Source organism: Mus caroli, chromosome 13 (genome assembly GCF_900094665.2).
Source record: "Mus caroli chromosome 13, CAROLI_EIJ_v1.1, whole genome shotgun sequence".
Classification (NCBI taxonomy): domain Eukaryota; kingdom Metazoa; phylum Chordata; class Mammalia; order Rodentia; family Muridae; genus Mus; species Mus caroli.
Window position 1 is genome coordinate 20610017 of NC_034582.1, and position 20054 is coordinate 20630070.

General features: G+C 41.3%; 2 protein-coding genes and 1 non-coding gene across 3 annotated transcripts in view; 1 reads left to right on the top strand and 2 right to left on the bottom strand.

Moving 5' to 3' along the window:
* Positions 1-8652, top strand: part of C13H6orf62 (chromosome 13 C6orf62 homolog) — a 13172-nt gene extending 4520 nt beyond the window's left edge. The window contains exons 3-5 of the mRNA XM_021180085.2: positions 679-801; positions 4333-4467; positions 7285-8652. Coding sequence (XP_021035744.1) covers positions 679-801; positions 4333-4467; positions 7285-7410 — 384 coding nt within the window. The 3' untranslated portion in view covers positions 7411-8652. The remainder of the gene's footprint in view (positions 1-678; positions 802-4332; positions 4468-7284) is intronic.
* Positions 6112-6233, bottom strand: LOC115029121. The gene has a single exon (XR_003834692.1). It is a non-coding gene; the product is annotated as a small nucleolar RNA SNORA32 (small nucleolar RNA).
* A 3826-nt stretch (positions 8653-12478) lies between the features above and the next one.
* Positions 12479-20054, bottom strand: part of Acot13 (acyl-CoA thioesterase 13) — an 8376-nt gene continuing 800 nt past the window's right edge. The window contains exons 2-3 of the mRNA XM_021180483.2: positions 14654-14838; positions 12479-12722 (exon numbers count right to left, since the gene is read on the bottom strand). Coding sequence (XP_021036142.1) covers positions 12566-12722; positions 14654-14838 — 342 coding nt within the window. The 3' untranslated portion in view covers positions 12479-12565. The remainder of the gene's footprint in view (positions 12723-14653; positions 14839-20054) is intronic.

Here is a 20054-nt window from a genome sequence, read left to right on the forward strand (position 1 = left end):
GATCACCATGACTTGACTTGGATGGGATGACAGTGATGTATGTGATCACCATGACTTGACTTGGATGGAATGACAGGGATGTATGTATGTGATCACCATGATTGCTTTCTCTTTCTGAGGGGAGAATATCATGCCCCATTGTAATAAGAAAATCTAAAGAAAATATATTACTGATAACCTTCAAAACTGTATTACATTGAAGTTAATTTGGTGCATACTCCAAAATTAGTTGAAGCAGTGGAAACATGGAGCTACCTATACTAGTCTGAAGAAGTTCATTGGCCTTAAGGAACAGATAATGGCATGTGATGTTTGGAAGTTAAGTGGAGAAAAGTAGCCAGCAACACATGAAACTATAACTTGGTTTGTATTCGTTTGGAGACATTTTAGCCAGATTACATTTGGTTTTGAAAGATGAAAATAAAGGCATATTCACTAATAACGTTAGCTCCCTAGCTAGAGTTTAAGCACATACTGAGGAATGTTTCTGTGTGAGAAATATTGGCTAAGTGACTGGATTCTACAGTGTAAAAGTTAGTACTACAGCTGGAATTAGGTTGTATGCAGTCTGTTACCCTGATGGTACAAAGCGCTGATGCATGACTCTGTAGTTAAGCGATGTTTTTGTACTTTGCTTCTTTAACATTTAAAAGAAAAATCTTTGCTCTTGTTTTCTAGGATGTAATCGGCTGTACTCAGGAGATGGATTTCATTCTTTGGCCTCGGAATGATATTGAGAAAATTGTTTGTCTCCTGTTTTCTAGGTGGAAGGAATCTGATGAACCTTTTAGGCCTGTTCAGGTATTTGTTTTCAATAAAGTAGTGAGCACTTTGGTGACAATACCTGTAATTGGACTTAAGTTGGAATCTTTGGGAATGTGCTTCTAATAGTTCATAAATATTTTGTCTTTTTAAATATTATATTAGAAAAAACATTAGAATTCTAGACTCTCTTAGTGTCTCTGGTTTTAAATGAACTTTATTAAAATCTTTTAGACTTTTTTTTCTTTGACAAAGTCTCATGTTGCCTAGACTGACCTAGAATTGCCTTTGTACCCCTGGTGACTTTGAACCTCCTGATCCTACTGGCTCCATTCCTGGTTTACTTAGCTGAACATGGAACCCAGGCCTCATGTATCAGAGGCAGTCACTCAGTCACAGAGCCCCAACTCTAGTCCTCTTTGCTGACTTGTAGCTACAGTTTTCTACAGTGTATACTCAGATTTTAGAATTAGAAAAACAATGATGGCTCAACCATTAAAGGCTAGGCTCATAATAATAATAATAATATGTGTTTGAGCCTATTTTAATTAGGTATATGGAACTAAATGTTGAATAGCTTATTGTTAGAAAGATGAAAATTGTCATTCAGAAATTTTCTTACCTGTTAGTAGGATTTCATCTTTCTGTTGATGTTGTGTGTGATACATGCCATTAAGTTGGTTATGTATCTCCTGCCCCATAGTAATAAGACTGTTAGACTAGGTGGACATGAGAGAAGTTCCTAACAACAACAACAAAAAATAGAAAAGAAAATCCACACTTGGGAGGCAGTGGCAGGCAGATTTCTGAATTCGAGGCCAGCCTGGTCTACAGAGTGGGTTCCAGGACAGCCAGGGCTACACAGAGAAACCCTCTAGAAAAGAAAAGAAAATCTTTTCCCCTCGGTAGCTAATACCTTTTTTTTGGTTTTTGGGTTTTTTTCGAGACAGGGTTTAAATGTATAATCTTTTCCTCTGGGGTGTTATTTGAAATAGAGAAGTCTTTTCTCAAGTGCTACTTTTGAAATCAGGTGTAAGGGTTACTAAAAGCCATTGTATTAATCTTTCTTCTAGGTATTTTATATATACATTTTACCTAAGTACACTAGTGATAAGTAGGTGTGTAAAAGAAATGAGGCAGTTAAAAAACAGAGAGGAGTAGGCCTACGGTCATTCAGTTAAGAGGAGGCCAGACAAACTGTAAGGCAAAAGAAACCCTTCTTTAAAAGCAAGGGCTAGAGAGCTGGCTCAGAGGTTAAGAGTACTTGACTGCTCTTCCATTAGACTGGAATTAATTTCTAGCATCACATGGTGTCCCTCTAACCCTTCAGTTCCAGGGAATCCAATGACATTTTCTGGCCTCCAAGGACACCAGACATACACATAGTACATGGACACATGCAGGCAGGCAAAACAGCCATATACAAAACAGTAACTTAATAAAAGGAAAGCAAGGTAAAGTAAACAAGAGAAAAGGTTCATCTGGAGACTGACTGCGACAGAAAGTTCCTTGAACTAATTCTAGAACCTTCTGTTTGTGTAAAACAGCGTAGTGTTTGCACACACACTTAGGTATACTGTGCATAATCTCTAGATTGCTTATAAAAGCAATAAACGTTTAATAGTGTTACACACTGGATTCTTTTGGAAAGGATATGAGGGGTGAGGAGTCCATATTTGTTTAGTGCTAATAGGGTTTTGTTTTCCTTACATACTTTTAGTCTGGATGTTGAAGATAATGTTATTAGTTCACTCTGTTCTAATGAGGCCATGAACCTGCTGACCTTCACAGTGACCTGACCCACTTTTCCCCATTTTTAAAAAAAGTAGGGACTGAGGCCAGTATGGTGGCATATACCTTTAATTCCAGGACTTGACAGGCATAGGCAGGAGGATCTCTTGACTTCAAGGACATCCTGGTCTACAAAGTGAGTTCCAGGATAGCCAGGGCTACACAGAAAAACCCTATTTTGAAAAAAAAACAAAGTAGGAATTGAGAGAACAAACGTCTATATAGATGTATAGGTAAATGTAAAAAGGAATGATACATTTTAACCCAGACTATTTTAAAAACCAAAAAATTTGAAACTTTTCAATGTGAGTCCATCTATAGTGATATTTGGTGGGGAATAATGACTGTGTGCTTGTACAGTGAGATACTGACTGGAGGGGCTACTAAACATGTTTGCTCTTTTCCTTGTCATTCATGTTACTGCCCAATTCATATTAGAGTATTTTGTAACTTCAGAGAATTCCTTTATATCTTCCTTATGCAAATTGTTTTATTTGGTAGAACATTCCTTCCCCAAGAAGAAATTCAGTAGGATATAATTAAAATGCTCTAGAACTATATGGTGAATCTCGGACTACTGTCAATTTGATTATTTGCTGTTTGCAATAGAAGAGTAATGTGTATGGGGTTTGGGTTTTGAGGATTTAGGGTTTTTTCGTTGTTTTTGGTTTTTTTCCTGGTGAACTTTTGGATTTGTTTGCGACAGGGTCTTATGTAGCATTGCCTTGCTTGGAACTCTCAGAAATGTACCTGCTTCTGCCTCCTGAAGTGAGGGGATTAAAGGTGCATGCCACACCAAACTCTGGCCCTGAAAGCTAGGTTTAAATTAAAAGCTATTGAGAGTTAGGGTCATGTCTTAGTGGAGCACTGGCTTGTGTATGGCCTGAGCTTGTGGAGCCACTGGAGAGTAAGGGAGCGATGAGTACTGTAGTTCAGGAGCCCAGGGTTTACAAGGCACTAGTAAAACATAAGTAGCAGACACTCATGATTTTACAGCTTAATGTTGCCGACTGTTCGTAGTAGAAATTGTTCAAAGCAAATAGGATTCAGAATTTACAGTTCTGAGTTATCTGAGAGGATGTTAAAGGTTTTTTGTTAATATCTATTATTAAGCTTTGCCTTTTTTTTTCTTTTTAATGTGAGTGTTCTATCTGCATGTACACCTTTGTGCCAGAAGAGGGCATCAGATCCCATTACAGATGGTTGTGAGCCACCATGTGGTTGCTGGGAATTGAACTCAGGACCTGTATTTTCAGAAGGCCATTTGTACACGTGGGACTACTTTGTACACTGAGGCCTTTGCATTTTTATTTTGTTAGGTTCATTAGGTTTTCATTTCCTGTTTAATTTTAAGTATTAAAGATCACAACGTTTTACGGTAGAGTACTATTAGTAGAATTTTCTTCTGTATGAAGAAAATGTCCTGTGTTTCAAGAAAGCAAGCGGGATGTGATTTGGGCATTTGAAATGTCACTGGTGTTAAGTGTGTGGCTTTGGTGGTTTTTGTTTTTATTTTAAATTTGTTTTTGTTTTGAGTCAAGGTTCCTGATTGCTGGAATAACAGCCATGTGCTACTATGCCTGGCAAGAACTGAATTTGTGTTTTATTTTCTTGAGATGAGTTGAGTTTTATACTGTACATAATTTTAATTAAATCTAAGTACTGTTTGTCTCTTGGCTCCATATTGGTCAGCACAAACATGTATGTGGAAGCAGTAGATAATGGTTGGGCAGTGCGATGTAATTGTAGCTATATAAAATGTTTGTATTTTGCAATTAGGCCAAATTTGAATTTCATCACGGTGACTATGAGAAACAGTTTCTGCATGTACTGAGCCGCAAGGACAAGACAGGAATTGTTGTCAACAATCCTAACCAGTCAGTGTTTCTCTTCATTGACAGACAGCATTTGCAGGTAAGAAAAAATGTTTAGGACTAATTTGGGATATTGTGAAGTTAAAAAACCTGTCTTAGGTGCTTCCAGAGAACTTCCCAGGTGTTTCTTAGCTCCTAATCAGTGGCCTGGGAGCTAATTAAAAATAGACTCTCAGTTCCTGCTCTACTTTCAGTTAGAGTATGTATTTTAAAGAAATGATTTGTGTGTGTGGGGGGGGTGCAAGTATGCAGATATGTATGTCTTCATGTGGGTCTGGTTCCTCAGGCAGTGGCCAAACCCTAGGGAATCCAGAATTATGCATACCACTCAGATCCTCATGCGTGCTCTAGCAAGCACTTTACTCATTAAATTTTCTCCCTAGCCCTGGCATAGATGTTTCTTTCTTACTTTTAACAGCAATCCACTTTGTTTTTGTTTTTTGGGTTTTTTGTTTTGGTTTGGTTTTTTTCAAAACAGGGTTTCTCTGTGTAGCTCTGGCTGTCCTGGAACTCACTTTGTAGACCAAGCTGGCCTCGAACTCAGAAATCTGCCTGCCTCTGCCTCCCAAGTGCTGGGATTAAAGGCGTGCACCACCAGTGCTCGACTGCAATCCAGATTTTTATCAAAACCGCTTCCACAGATGTTCTCCAGTAAAATTTCAGGCTGAGAAATGATAGAATTGTCTAGGTCTGTTACTTATCCACTGCAAGACATACCAAGGTAAGGAACTCAGACATCTGAAGCTGTGTGCTCCAAAGCTATAGTATAGTTCTCACTAGCATGGGTAGATAGTACATGAGTAGATTCTGGCTCCAGAGAATGTGTTTCTGCTTGGTGTGAATTGCATAAGTCATATTATACAGTTACTGTGACTTGGTTTTGTGACATTTTAAATCTTTTTCTTTTTTTTTTTTAAACAGGCAAGGAGAACTTTTTATTGATTTTCCTCAAAATTAGTTGTGGGTTATGCTTTAATAATTAAGGGAAACGTCAGCAGAAACATGTAGCTGATATGGAAGGGTACACGGTGTATAACACATATTAGCTGCAGCCTCCAGGGCAAGGCTTATCTTCTCGATTTGTTTTCAACAAGGCTTTAACCACAACTGAGCTACATCCATGTAGGTTTGTTGGATATTTAAAATAGCTTTCTGATCTCTTCTCTTGATAAACTCCTAAGTAGGAACAAGAAAGGCACATTGTGGGCTGGTGAGATGGCTCAGTGGGTAAGAGCACCCGACTGCTCTTCCGAAGGTCAGGAGTTCAAATCCCAGCAACCACATGGTGGCTCACAACCACCCGTAGTGAGATCTGATGCCCTCTTCTGGAGTGTCTGAAGACAGCTACAGTGTACTTACATATAATAAATAAATAAATCTTTTTTTAAAAAAAAAAAGGCACATCGTGGAAGGCACTGCCGTATGTGACACCCTTCAACAGTGACAAGGTGGCCCCATTGCTGCAGCTGTCAGTGTGGGTCGTGCCCAGGTTCTGCCAACAGTCCTCAGTGACTACTGACTCAAGTTTCCCCTCTTCAGCATTCCACACAGCCTTTCTCTATCGTCTTAGTTTTTTTCCCTAGTTCTGAGATTGCAGAATTCTGGTGTCTGAGATGCTGGCTGAGTTCCTGGCAGAAGTGGTTTTTTGTTTTTGTTTTGTTTTTTTTTTTTTTCTTTTATCAACAAATGTTCCCAACAGGTTAACTGCTAGTCAAGTAGCATATGAAAAACCTCATGGGAATTTTTCTTTCTGGTCATGTCCACAGCAAATGAGAAACTTCATTCTAAAAGCCTTGGTAATAACCAAGTCTTTTTCTGTTTTTGACACAGGGTCTCTCTACATAGACTAGGCTGTCCTTTAACTAAGATCTGCCTGCTTCTCCCTCCTGAGTGTTGTGGCTCCCCACACCAGCTTCCTTGAAACTTGGTCTGGCATGTTTAAGACCTGTGATGTAGTCAATAACGCCAAAAGCATATTGTGAGCCCCCTTCAATCTCTCAGACTATTGTATAGAAAAGACTAAATTAACAAGTGTATTTCTCAAAGTTCTTAAAAGGTTTAGGACTCTTGATTTCTGCATCTGGGTTTCAGTGACCATCAAGAATAGAGTGGAAAGATAGCAGCTTTAAGTAAACTTGGAAATAAATCAAGTTTAAAAGTTGGGCTGGAGAAATGGCTCAGCAGTTATGAGCACTGACTGCTCTTCCAAAGGTCCTGAGTTCAATTCCCATCAACCGCATGGTGGCTCATAACCATCTGCAATGTGATCTGACACCCTCTTCTGGTGTGTCTGTTTTGTACTCACATACAAAAAATAAATCTTAAAAAATTACAAAGATGGTTGTTTAAAATCAGGCAGTGGTAGTGTATGCCTTTAATCCCAGCAGGTAGATCTCTGAGTTTAAGGCCAGCCTGATATACAGAGTGAGTTCCAGGGTAGCCAGGGCTATACAGAGAAACCCTGTCTCAAAAAACTGGGGGAAAATAAGATGGTTGTTTGTGCATATTAGAAGCCAGATCTCTGTACTGTTTAGGAGCAGATAAGAAGCCCAGATCTTTATTTCCTACTAGAGAGGACCTGTTGTGTCCTCTTCATTAGGGGAGCTTGTTTCTGGGCTGGAGGTTGGGGCACAGGACAGTTCTGTTGACTTCCCAGGTGTAGTGTTTTAATCTTAAATATGCACAAATTTATGCATAAATTCTCTGCATTTATTTCAAACTACTCTTTCTTTCTCATATCCTGCATAGGTAATGAACTACATGTCTCTTGCCTTGTCATTACAGTCTTACAGCCGTAAGCCTTAAATTACTGACAGTTTAAAACTATTAAAATTATTAAAAATGTGTTTCTCTCTAGACTCCAAAAAACAAAGCCACCATCTTCAAGTTATGCAGCATCTGCCTCTACCTGCCACAGGAACAGCTCACCCACTGGGCAGTTGGCACCATAGAGGATCACCTCCGTCCTTACATGCCAGAGTAAATAAGAGCATTGACCAGCAAAATGGAGAAGACCAGAGAATGCAGCAGCTATTTTCTTTTCTTGTTTTCTTACCACTTTTCTTTCAGAGTTTAAAGAAAATGGACTCATGCACAGAACACTATGCATTTTGAAACTTGTTCATCCTGGATTTATTTTAATCATTTGTATCACAGAACTTTAAAAAAAATTAGATGTCTTCTGCACGGACTGTGTGAAAGAAGGTGCATTGCAGATTGCTGCACTGCATCGGCATCTTACTAAAATGTGAAGGAAGGACTATTGTACACTGAAATGCTTACTGTATCTGAAAGCACAGGTGATGCTCAGTGTTGTGGTCTTCATGTTTGTGCTGGTGTTTGCCTCTGACATCTGTCATCAGTATTGAGGGTGAGAGTGAATGTAACAGGTATAAATAACACTTAAAAACTTAATAGCTTTGCTATAATCACCGTTGTTCCAGAGCACTGTCAGATTCATTATAATGACCAGATGGTTGTTACAAAAAGAAATTACAACCATGGGAAAGAAATCTTAATGGAAAAAAAAGCATCTCATTGAGGCATTTCTGCCTCGTGTGCACTGGGCCATGTTTGTTTTCTTGGTACTCATTAGTACACGTGTTTTTTCCCAGATCTCTTTCCCCGGGTTGCTGTTATAGAGTACTCTGCTGCGTGCAGATGCATTTATACACATCAAAGCAGATCTGGAGTCTGGTGTGGCTAACGCAGCTACAAAACCGAGAAACATTCATAGCTGCAAAAACCATCATAAGTAGAGGACTTTTGGTTTTTGTTTTGTTTTTTTGGTGTTAGAAATTTTAATTACAAATAAAAAATCCAGTGAATTTTGCAGCAATACTGGTTTCTACACCATCCTAAAGAAGTTGAGTGTTTGGGATAGAAAACGAAAGTGGGGAATCTCACATTGTAAAAATAACTGCAGAGTGAAGAGTTCTGAAAGCAGAACTTGTTTGTGCAATGAACATAAGGAAAGACTACTGTATAGCTTTTACTTTTGTTGTTTTTGTTTTCTTTTAAATGAAGAAAAGCTTTGCTTAAGGGTTGCATACTTTTATTGGAGTAAATCGGAATGATTCTACTCTTTTGGAGTAAAACTAGTGCTTACTGGTTTCCATTTGTATTTAGCTTCTGGTTGGAATTTGAAAAAAAAAAAAAGGGAAAGAAACCTAAATAAAATAGGTGAAAGCTTCCCGGCTATTCAGATGGATGTATAAAAATAGCAGTGATAAGTTTTTTTTTTTTTTAAATCCCATGTCTCTGGTCACTTAAGGTTGTTTTATCAGAAGAATTTGATAGAACATTTTGAAGGTTTGTCTTGCAGCTATCATTCTGTCAAAGTTTGGAGTAGAAGTAGATATACAGTTGGAGAGCTTTGCCCAAGATCGTATAAATAGAGGATTTAAGTCATCAGTTTGGATCTAGAGGCCAGTGGCTTTATAAAAATCATTTTACTGTGTTCAACATGTTAGGCAATTCAGCACCCATTTTATGTCAATAATTTAGGAACATTGTCAAGAACAGTGTAGATGTTCTGGTATAACACATTAAGATTTTGCCACATTTTTTTCTCTATATATTTTACATATTTAATGAGCCATATGGTATTTATTGCACACATCCTTTATTTTTGTCTTTGGTGCTTAGGTTTATGTTACAGTACAGGATTTTGTGGTGGATGGGGTGTTAAAGATACCTTAGAGTACCATTACCAAACTTAAAAAGTAACAATACACCAGGCATGGTGGGGCAGCTTTTAACCCCAGCACTTGGGAGGCTGAGGCAGGTGGATTTCTGAGTTTGAGGCCAGCCTGGTCTACAGAGTGAGTTCCAGGACAGCCAGGACTACACAGAGAAACCCAGTCTCAAAAAACCAAAACAAAAACAATATGCCATCCATGTTCTAGTTCTGCTAATTAGCTCAAAAAATTTGGAGTTTGTCCAAGCTGAGATTGACTTTGTACCCTTCAGGTTACTATCCAAAAGCAAATGCCATCTCCTTAAAACTAACTTTGGTTTCTGCACTATGAACTCACTGTTAGTGACTGATGACAAACAGTACGAAAACGCTGACCCCTCCTTTTCTCCCTTGAGTTAGAATGAATCTTAGTGCCAAGCCAAGACAACCGCTTGAAAAGTGTTTCAGCCTTTGTGTGTCTAGCTGTTGCACCCTATGTGTATCTGTATCCCATGCATGCAATGCCTGTGGAGGCCAGGAGGTGACCCCTGGGGCTGATTAACTGTTGAGCTGTAGGGGGCTGGAAGAGCAGCTGATGCTCTTGTTGCATTGTCTCTAGCCGTCTTGGTTGCAAAGCAGATTTTCCAAATTAACCCTCAAATGTTTCTCAGCCTTGTCACATGATGTGGCCATAAGACTTTCTGAAGCACTATCACAGATAAATCCAAACTTGCCTGTATCCAGTCCTCCCGGACTGGAAGCAGCTCCTACAAGGAGTATAGTATACAGGTCTTTTTGTTGGATGGAGTAGAGATCAAGATCTAGGTTTCCAGTTTGTCCACAACTGAAGAGTCTATAGATCTGCTACCTAAGACAGCTTTTTACTTAGGATGTTTCAGTCTACCGAAAGCTGCTTTCTGTCTTTCCACTTTAGTTTTGATGTTCACTGCAAAGAAAGCAAGAGTCCCAACTCTTTAGATTTTGAGAAATGCCCTAATATGCTAACTTTTTTGGTTTTTTGAGACAGGGTTTCTCTGTATAGCCCTGGCTGTCCTGGAACTCAGAAATCCACCTGTCTGCCTCCTGAGTGCTGGGATTAAAAGCGTGTGCCACCACGCCCGGCCTCTAACTTTTCAATAGGCGCTCATGATAAATGTTCCTTCTATACAAAAGATGTCAGGTCCAGACATACTAAATCAGCAGAGAATGATATTTCTAGGGTCAGGGGCTTTGCTTCAAAATTTGTCCCAGGCTTTTAAATTTCCTAGTATGGCTGTGGTTTATCCATTTGGGAGTTTGATAATCTTGTCTCAAAAGAAGTGGAAAATATGGCACTATTTTAGAGCTGAGAAAGACCTAAAATTTCACTAAGGATTGATTATTACTATGTTGGGATGCCTTTGTCTCCTAAACTCTTGGGCCCCTAGGTAGTGATTTTTGGGGGTGACGTCTCAGGGAGGCCTTTCCCTATGTGAAGAAGGCAGCTATCTGAAGAAGTGGCCCCTCCAAAAAGTATCCTGGAAACGTAATGTCTTTTACATCTGCAAGGCGTTTATATCCTAGCCAGCCTGTAGTAGTGACTGACATCTAGCAGTTTATGTTGCTCCTGGAATACCAAACTTTGGTTTCACAGTAACCTTACAGTGGTCCTAGCTTCTTTGCTTTTCCCAGTATATAAACACTGAACTCACCACCTCAGGCAGTTGGGAAAGCTGCCCACAGGGTCATGAGCTATCCCTGCCTCTCACCAGCTGCAATACTGGAGAATGGACCCTTCACCTTGCCTGTACAGGGCAGCAAACCTGACACTGGTGGGGGTGGGGGAGGGAATGGCGGACAGGAGAGCCACCCCTGGGGGCAAAAGTGAGGGAGAGCTGCCCCACCCACTCATCTGCTGTTGTGACTGGTGTAGGGTTGATGCCCTCCCTTCCCCTCCCCCTTGCCCCTAACTACCTGCAGCAGTCCAGACCTGGTCCTAGGGTTATGTGAGCTGGCCCTGCTCCCTGCTAGCTGTAGTGCTGGCTTTGCACCTGTCTGGGCAGCACAGTAGAGCTGGCCCCCACCATTCATCAGTAGTGAGGTGGGGTGGGTGAGTGCCCTGAGGTCATGAGAGCAGGAGACCTAGCCCTACCCTATCACTGGCTGTAGCACTGGGAGAACAGGCCCAGCACCTCACCTGGGCAACATAATGGAGCTGGTCCTGATGACAGAGGCTCTGGTAGGCCCGCCCTCAGGGTGTGAGAGCCAGAGAGCTGGCCCAGCCCCTCACAGTCTGCAGCATTTGGGCTAGTGGGCCCCACCTCTTGTCTGGGCAGCACAGTGGAGCTGGTTCTGGAGGCATGAGTGAAGGTGAACAGGCCCATATTACATGAGAGGGGAGAGCTGACTCTGCCTCCTGTAGATGGCACCATTTGGGTGGCCTAGCCAGAGCAGTACTATAGAGTTTGCCCTGGTGAGTGGGTAAGGGAGAGCCGACCAGCTCAGCTACCATCTAGGCCTAGATCCAAGACTCTGAATTGACCCACCACAAAATCTGTATCATCTTCAAATGGTTGGGAGGTATGAAAGCGCCAGTCTTGTTGATCCAAAGTTGCAGCATCTCCATGACATGGCAACAACAGGATATATGGGGGGAGTCCAGATGAGGATCTAATATTGATGACGTCACAGAAGCCAGAGATCTCAAACCAGATCAATGACTCGTTGCAATGAACATTTGCAGGTGATGTGTGGACAGAGGAAGGAATGTATTGTGCGACACACTGACATACGGCAGCTTCCACAAAATGTTTTCTATGCTTTGTTGGTTTGTGTATATGTGTGTTTTATTTTGGTTGGGAGACTGTAAGGGTGAAGAGGGGATGGGGAGATGAACAGGACTGGGGTGCATGGTGTGGAACTTGAATAAATAAAAAAAAAACAAAAAACAAACAAAAACCCAAACCTATACAACCCAAAGCAAACTAGCCAGGCACAAAGGTGGTTCCTCCCTATAATCCCAACACTCAGGAGGCTGAGGCAGAAGACTGAGCCCAAGGCCATCCTGGTGTTATAAAGCCAGACTCAAATACCAAAACTCAAAACTTTGAGCCAAGAACTACTTCATCCAATCATCAGGCACTTCATCTAAACAAGATGCTTCAAAAGAAAAAGATTCACCCACCTAGGTGTTGTGGTGCATGCCTTTAGTCCCAGCACTCAGAGACAGAGGAAGGCAGCTCTCTTGAGTTCCAGGCCAGCCTGGTCTACATAATTCTAGAACAGTCAGACTTCTGTTTCAGAAGAAATAACCCCTCTCCCTAACTTTCATATTAGTTTCATTTTGGTTTCTTAGGGTTTTTTTTCCCCCCTCCAAAGAAAATACTTCCTTAGCTACTTCTGGTTTTGATAATTTATTTCAGAAAGTTGCTCACAAACCATACTTGGCGTTGTTGGGCTTCTTCGGGTCTTCCCGCTGTTCTCAGTTCCCCAGGTGTTTTGTGTGTCTGCCTTGTGCTATTAATTTTCCTGTGGTCTTGTTGGTCAGATCCACTGAGGCAAATGCAAGTGTCTTTCCTTGCTTCAGAATATGTGCTGTGATCACTATTTCTTCTCCTATCTTAGCAGGTGACATGTACCTTGAGAGAAAACAGGTTTAAATATAGTTTATGGTAAGGAACTATTGAAAGATTGTGACAGTCCTACCAGCTTTCCTGTGTAGCAACCTACAAATAATTTTGGTACCAGATTCAAATGGCTGGGCTGCATGGGGGTCTACCTGATCCATCCTTCATTTATCCATGGGTTTCTTTTCACATAAAAATGGGATTTCCATGCCTTTTTAAAAAAGTTTTCTATTTCCTATTTGAAACCACTGAACAGTTACCTCTAGCTTTCATTTAATCTGCTTAGCTTCCTAAGGGAAGTACCTGGATGTCTATAGCTTATCAGCATACTTTATTCAACTCCAAAATGACAGAAGAACTACAAGGAGTGGACTGGAGAGATGTCCCAGAAGCTAAGAGGACTGGCTGCTCTAGAAGACCCACGTTCAATTCCCAGCACCCACAATGGAAGCCCACAACCCTCTGTAATTCCAATTCCAGGGGATCTGTTGATTCTTCCAGCCTCTGGTTCCTGTATATATGTGGTTGTTATACACACATGTACTCTGATACATACTCATAAAAGAAACTACAAGAAGGTGAAGTGAATATGAAGTTTTTAGCCATCAGAAATAAAGAGCATATACAGCTGTCCTGTATGCATGAGGATGGTGTAGATACACCCGTCTAGATACACCAAACCCATAAATGTTCAGGTCAACATGCAATTCAAGATCCATTTCACAAGCAATTGTAGGGCTTCTTAATTATTACATTTGCATTATTTTGTGTGTGTGCTCGTGCACATCATGGTGTTTGTGTAAAGGACAGCAGGAAACTTGACAATGCCAGTTTTCTCCTTCCATTATGGGAGTTGTGGGGATTTTTTTTCCTCCTACTATGTGAGTTCCAGGGTTCAATCGCATGTCAGCAGGTTTGGCAGCAAGCGCACTTACCCACTCAATCAGCTCTCTAGCCCCACAAGTTGTTTCTGATGCTTGTCCACCAACCCATCTCTCCAGCCCCATCTTATTTTCGTTATGCATGTACCCCATGTGGATATGTGCATATGAGTGTCCAAGGAGGCCAGAGGTGTCAGGTCTCTCTGGACTGGAGTTACCGGCAGTCTATCTGATGTGGGTATTGGGAACCAAATTCAGGTCCTCTACAAGAACCACTAAGGTCTTAACCACTGAGCTATCTCTCCACCACTTCTGCCCATTTATAAGAGCCTTCATGTAAAACTTTCACTGTTGGGCTTGTTTACCACACAAGGTAAAATAACTCCCACTGGATATGGCTCAGCGCAGTCTCTTTTCTGTCCATCTTGTCTTCCATATTTTGTCCTGTGATTTACTTACTGATCTCTGCTTATTCCCGGGTTTAAGAGAAACTGACAAGGTTCTAGGTTCTTGTGTTTGTTTTTGGAAACCGGGTCTTGTTTTGTAGCCTAGGCTAAGCGTGGACTGAAGATTCTCTTGCTTCAGCCTCCCAAGGGCTGGGATTACAGATATGAGCCACCATGCCTAACTATGGAACTCAAATTTCCCATTTTGGAGAAGTGGCTTCTACAAACATTTTCCAATAGTGACAGGCCGGGGTCTAGAGCACACACTGCTGTGCCATTTATACAGTAGTCCTAGGAGAGAGTCAGGATGCCTTCCTGGTACCTGTGCTCGCCCTGTTGCAAATTTCTGAGTTTGAGGCCAGCCTGGTCTACAGAGTGAGTTCCAGGACAGCCAGGGCTATCCAGAGAAACCCTGTCTCGAAAAACAAAACAAAACAAAAAATCGTGAGTTTAAACAACTGTGGATTGAAGGTAGTCGACGAAAAGGGACACCTGTCCCCAAAATGTACAGACTCTTGTCATTATTCCCTAAACAATATAGTATAAGTTATCTGAAATGAATATTGGGGTTTGTTTGTTTTTGAGAAATTATCTGGGATGGCCTCTGGATACATACGTTATGTTCATGTCCACACTGACTCCGGGTGCTCCTCTTTCTGTGCACATTAGAGCCATGGTGGAGATGCTGTCCACTAAGGTTGCTGTCAAGCCTCCATGGAGCGTACCCAGCTTATTAGTATGCTGCTCTTCCACCTTCATCTCACAGATTAGTTTTTCAGGAGCAGCCGAGACAAGCGTCACCTAAATATTCAATAGGAAAAGAAAAGAAAACAACATTAATTCTGTGGTATTAGAACAGCTCAGATACAAACAGCAGGGCAAGAGTGATTGTGAAGCTGGAAGCTTGGTCTAGAGGCACACACCTGTGATTCTAGCATGGAGGAGGACTTGCTGAGTCAAGGCTTGTGGGGCGGGGGGGGGGGGGCGCTACAACAATGATCTCTTTAAAGTATGTATTTTAGGTGCTGGAGAGATGGCTTAGCAGTTAAGAGCACTGACTGCTCTTCCAAAGGTCCTGAGTTCAATTCCCAGCAACCACATGGTGGCTCACAACCATCGGTAATGGGATCTGATGCCCTCTTCTGGTGTGTCTGAGCTACAATGTACTCATATAAAAATAAATCCTTTTTTTTTAAAAGGTATGTATTTTATTTTAAATTACACTTCTATGTGTGGGTCTGTAAGTATGTGCACACGGCATGTAGTTTCTGAGCACAGAACAAGGTGTAAGATTGTCTGGAGATGGAGTTACAAACAATTGTAAGCCAACTACCTAACCTGCAGGAAATTTTCACCTCTAATATCAAACTCAGGGGGCCTCTGTAGCACATGTGGCTTGACAAAAATGTCGACTATATGATGTCTAACTATCAAATGCTACGTAGATAACTTCCATTTTGCTGACCTACTCAGTAGCTCACTTCAGGGTCACCTCATATGTGACAGAACTGCGGCATTGCTCGAGGCCTGTCACCTTCATGTGTACCTCCTGTCTTAGGGTTTTCCTGCTGTAGACAGACACCATGACCAAGGCAAGTCTTAGAAAGGACAACATTTAATTGGAGCAGCTTACAGGTTCAGAGGTTCAGTCCATTGTCAAGGTGGGAGCCTGGCAGCATCCAGGCAGGCCTGTGCAGGAGGAGCTACACCTTCATCTGAAGGCTGCTAGTGGAAGACTGACTTCCAGGCAGCTAGGATGAAGGTCTCAGGCCCACACTCACAGTGACACACCTATTCCAACAAGACCACACCTCCTAATAGTGCCACTCCCTGGGTTGAGCATATGCAAACACCTCCTATTGTCAATATTTTAATTTTTGAGACAGGGTCTCCTACAGTCAAACTGACTCTATCTCTGAGAAACCCCTCCCCCCACACCCCAGCCTCCACCCTGTGTTGGGATTATAGGCACACGCTATTATTCCCGATTCCAATCATTGGCTTAAAAATCAGAGACTATGTAACTTCTAAATGTACTACAAAGACCATGAAAAGGAAAAAACTGAAATGAAACAAGCCACCTCAAACAATGCTGTGTTTTATGCCACAGGTAAATAAACAGGAAAATGTCAGCGTTGCCTGTCTGTATTACAATAAAGAGTCCAGCCAGGGGACATTCTCACAAACCAATGCTACACAGCAGGGAGGTCTGGAATGTAGGCCAGGGCCTTACTATGTATGCTGGCCAGGTATTCTATAAGTGAGCTACACTCAACATGAGTTTTTAAGTCAAGGATTGGCAGGGCAAAAGGGATGAGTTTCCTTTTTGTTTGGAGATTAAGTCTCGAATCTTCAGTGCTGGGATGACCTTCAGCTCCTGATCTTCTTGTCTCCCTTCCAGATGTGACACCAGCCCCAGCCACATGAGGGACATTTAATGCCTGCTTTTTCAGAGCTCAGTCCGAAGTCAGGCATATAAAGTTGCAGCGGAAAGTGACTGTTGACAGCATGAATGGAAGTCTGCCTCTCTGCCTGCTCCCTTTTCTTTTAGAGGTGGTCTTACTGCGTGTGCAGCTCGGGCTGCCTTCAAAGTCTAGATCATCTTCGTCAGCCTCCTGATTGTTGAGATCGTAGGTGTGTGCCACTACAACTAGTCTGATACAGGTTTGTTGAAGTAGATACTTTTAGAATAAAAGAAGCCTTTATTTTCTTGTTTTAGTGTACGTACCTCACTTTCAAAGCCGTGCTCTTATGAGGGATTAGGAAAGGCTTACAGGAAAATGATACCTGAAATTCTTATAAAGGCCAGTTAGTGAAGACAGGAAAAAGCCAGCCAGGTCCAGAAACATGAGAGCCATATGGACACCAAAAGTTCCTGGAGGTTTGTTCTTTAAAAGGTACATCTACTCATTTGCTTGTATGCGTGTGCCTGAGTGCCTGTGGACACGGAGGACAACTGCAGGTTGGCTTTCTTTCTAAATCATACCAGCTCTTTAAACTTTAGTTTAGTCCTTGGAAGTTCCCTGTGAGGACATCACACTGGGAGGCAGCAGGGAGCGCATCTGGGAGGAGTTAGGTGAGGACTACGGAGTGAGTCCATTAAAATACATTCCATTTGAAGTTCTCAAATAATAATCAACATACAAAAAAAAGTTTTCAGAAAATGTGCAGCTTTATATAAATAGTGCTCAATTCTAGAATTGAAAAGGCCAACTAGAATCTATGAATTACTGTAAATGTGTCTTTGGATAGGACTCCAAAGGAGGCAGCCAGAAAAGGCTGGTGAAAATAAATACCCAAGCCTCTGGCAGGAATCTAGGAAGGCACTGGTGGCCCTTACGAGGTCTCCTGCCTTCCTTGCAGAACCTTGAAAGTTATAAATAAGCACTTAAGTGTATTCCAATATTCTTTATATTCAAATGTTCCTATAAAGAGGGTATTTGAATAAAGTATAGTTTATCTACAAAATGGAATAATCTTTCTAAAAAGAAAGCAGGGCCTCGGAGTTCTGTCCTGCAGCTGGCTGGAAGCTCTTTTTGCAGGCTCTGGCTTGAATGCATTCTGAAGCTCAGGTTCACTCACCAGGATGTGGTAGTGTGCCTGAGTTTTCCTAACATGAGGTGCAAACTGTGTGCCCTCGTGACTGGATTTCCAAGGCTGCCCAATAATTAGACAGTTTGAAAGATTCCCTTTTGGAAGCAAACAAAACTTGCAAGAATGGAGGGAAGACAGTTTCCTGCTAGCTGGCCTGCCTCTGCGAGTAGGGCGCTTCAGAGATGCAGCCATACCGAGTTCCCACTCATGGAGGGGTGGGCTTTTTGGTGATCTAGCTGCCTCTGAGTGATGTGTACTCTAAAACACTCACTAGGTCACTGTGTTAGCAGGCTTATTGTTGCTACTCTACCTGGGGTGAACAGAGGTTTGTTCATTTCTCCCCAGGGAAAGTTACACTGCAGGAAAACATGTATCATGCAGACATAATTTCTTTTTTTTTTTTTTTTTTGAGACAATGTCTCTTAAATAATTCAGGTTGGCCTTGAACTAGATATGAAGTTGAGGATGATTTTGAACTTCTGATCTTTCTGTCTCTACTTCCCTGAATGCTGCTGGTATTACAGGTGTGTGTTATCACATCTGCTTTTCTGTGATGCTAGAGATGTAAACCAGGGGTTTGTGCATGCCAGGCAAGCATTCTACCAGCCGAGCCACATGAGCACAAAAAAAGTGGAAAGTGAAGAGTTAGGTGTTTTGTATTGTCTTATGAAATCGAGACTCGACCAGAATGTTGAAGTCCTTGCAGAATCAGCAAGTATAGCAATCTTTTATGAATCATTGGTGACAGAATACACCACATGAGTAATACCAGCACTCGGGAGACAGAGGCATGGAAGGTCAATACAAGTTTAAGGCCAGCCAGGATCCTGTCTCAAAAAACAAAACAAAGGAAATCACAAAACCCACACATACACATATACAAGCCACTATACAAAAATATATACTTTAGTCTTAGCTTCTCATCCCACATAAAACAACCTCTTATCTGTCTGTCGTAAGTTATCAATCACACAATAACTATTATTATATTATCGACCCCGTGTAGTTTAACAGTCACTAGCTGCTACCTATAAATACCGAACTTGTGCAGTGTGGCTAGCCATACTATAAATGTGAGATTTATGCTAATTTTCAACTATTAAGTGTTTTTTAAAAATTCACTTTTTTTTTTTTTTTGAGGGATTTGTTTATGTAACTAGCTTACAAGCTGGCCTACATCAGCCTCCCTTAGCCTGGAATTACAGGCAGGTACCACCAAGCTGAACGTAGGCATGAGAATTTTAATTAGCTACTCAAAGGCAATCAAATCAATGTCAAAATTATCTCACACAAAACAGTCAGATGCTGTGGCACATACCATTCATCCCAATACTCAAGTGGCAGAGGCTGATCAATCTCTGTGAGATCCAGGCCGACCTGGTCTACATATCAAGTTCTGGAACAGCTAGGGTTACATAGAGAGACCCCGTTTAAATAGAAAATAAATAAATAAATAAATAAAACCAAATAAATACATTACAAAATATTCTAATACCCAGGAGCGTGAGGAAAGCTTAGGGAGAAGTGGCTATGGAACCCTATCAACGACAGGCGCCCACCTGCAAGCTTGGACTAACTACATTCCAGTCCTCATAAAGTTGTTTTTGGTTGTTTTTAAAGAATTAAAATTTTCTCTTAAATCATTAAAATTCTTTTTAGGTAATATTATCTTTCCAAAAGTCACTGTCAAATGCTGTCCTTAGTTTTTAAATATTTCCTATTGGAAAACATTAAATATATTTACCTAAGGGTTATTTCCTATTTTTTTGACACTTTATGAACATAGTTAAAAAATTCTAAGAGGGGGAGTGTTCAGGAAAAAGATTTCAAATGCCTGTTGTTGACCAATATATTTCATGCCCAAATTCTTTTTAAATTTCCAAGTATTTTTTCTTAATCAGAAAAATAGACATGCGTGCATTAAAACATTTATTAAAAAGTCTGGGGCTGGTGAGATGGCTCAGTGGGTAAGAGCACCCGACTGCTCTTCCAGAGGTCCAGAGTTCAAATCCCAGCAACCACATGGTGGCTCACAACCATCCGTAACGAGATCTGGCGCCCTCTTCTGGAGTGTCTGAGGACAGCTACAGTGTACTTACATATAATAATAAATAAATAAATCTTAATTAAAAAAAAAAAGTCTGCAAGTTCTAAGGTTAAAGTGTCTTTCTACTCTGACAATACCACGCACTGGACTTCTGCTACTGATGTTTATTGAGGACTGCTTCCTATAGAACATAATGTCTTTCTATAAAGTCTGGAAAAACAGTAGTCTATGTTAGTTCATGTGGAATGGCAGGGTGCAGGCACTGGTCCTGGTTAACTGTAGATTCCCGCCGGGCGTGGTGGCGCANGCCTTTAATCCCAGCACTCGGGAGGCAGAGGCAGGCGGATTTCTGAGTTCGAGGCCAGCCTGGTCTACA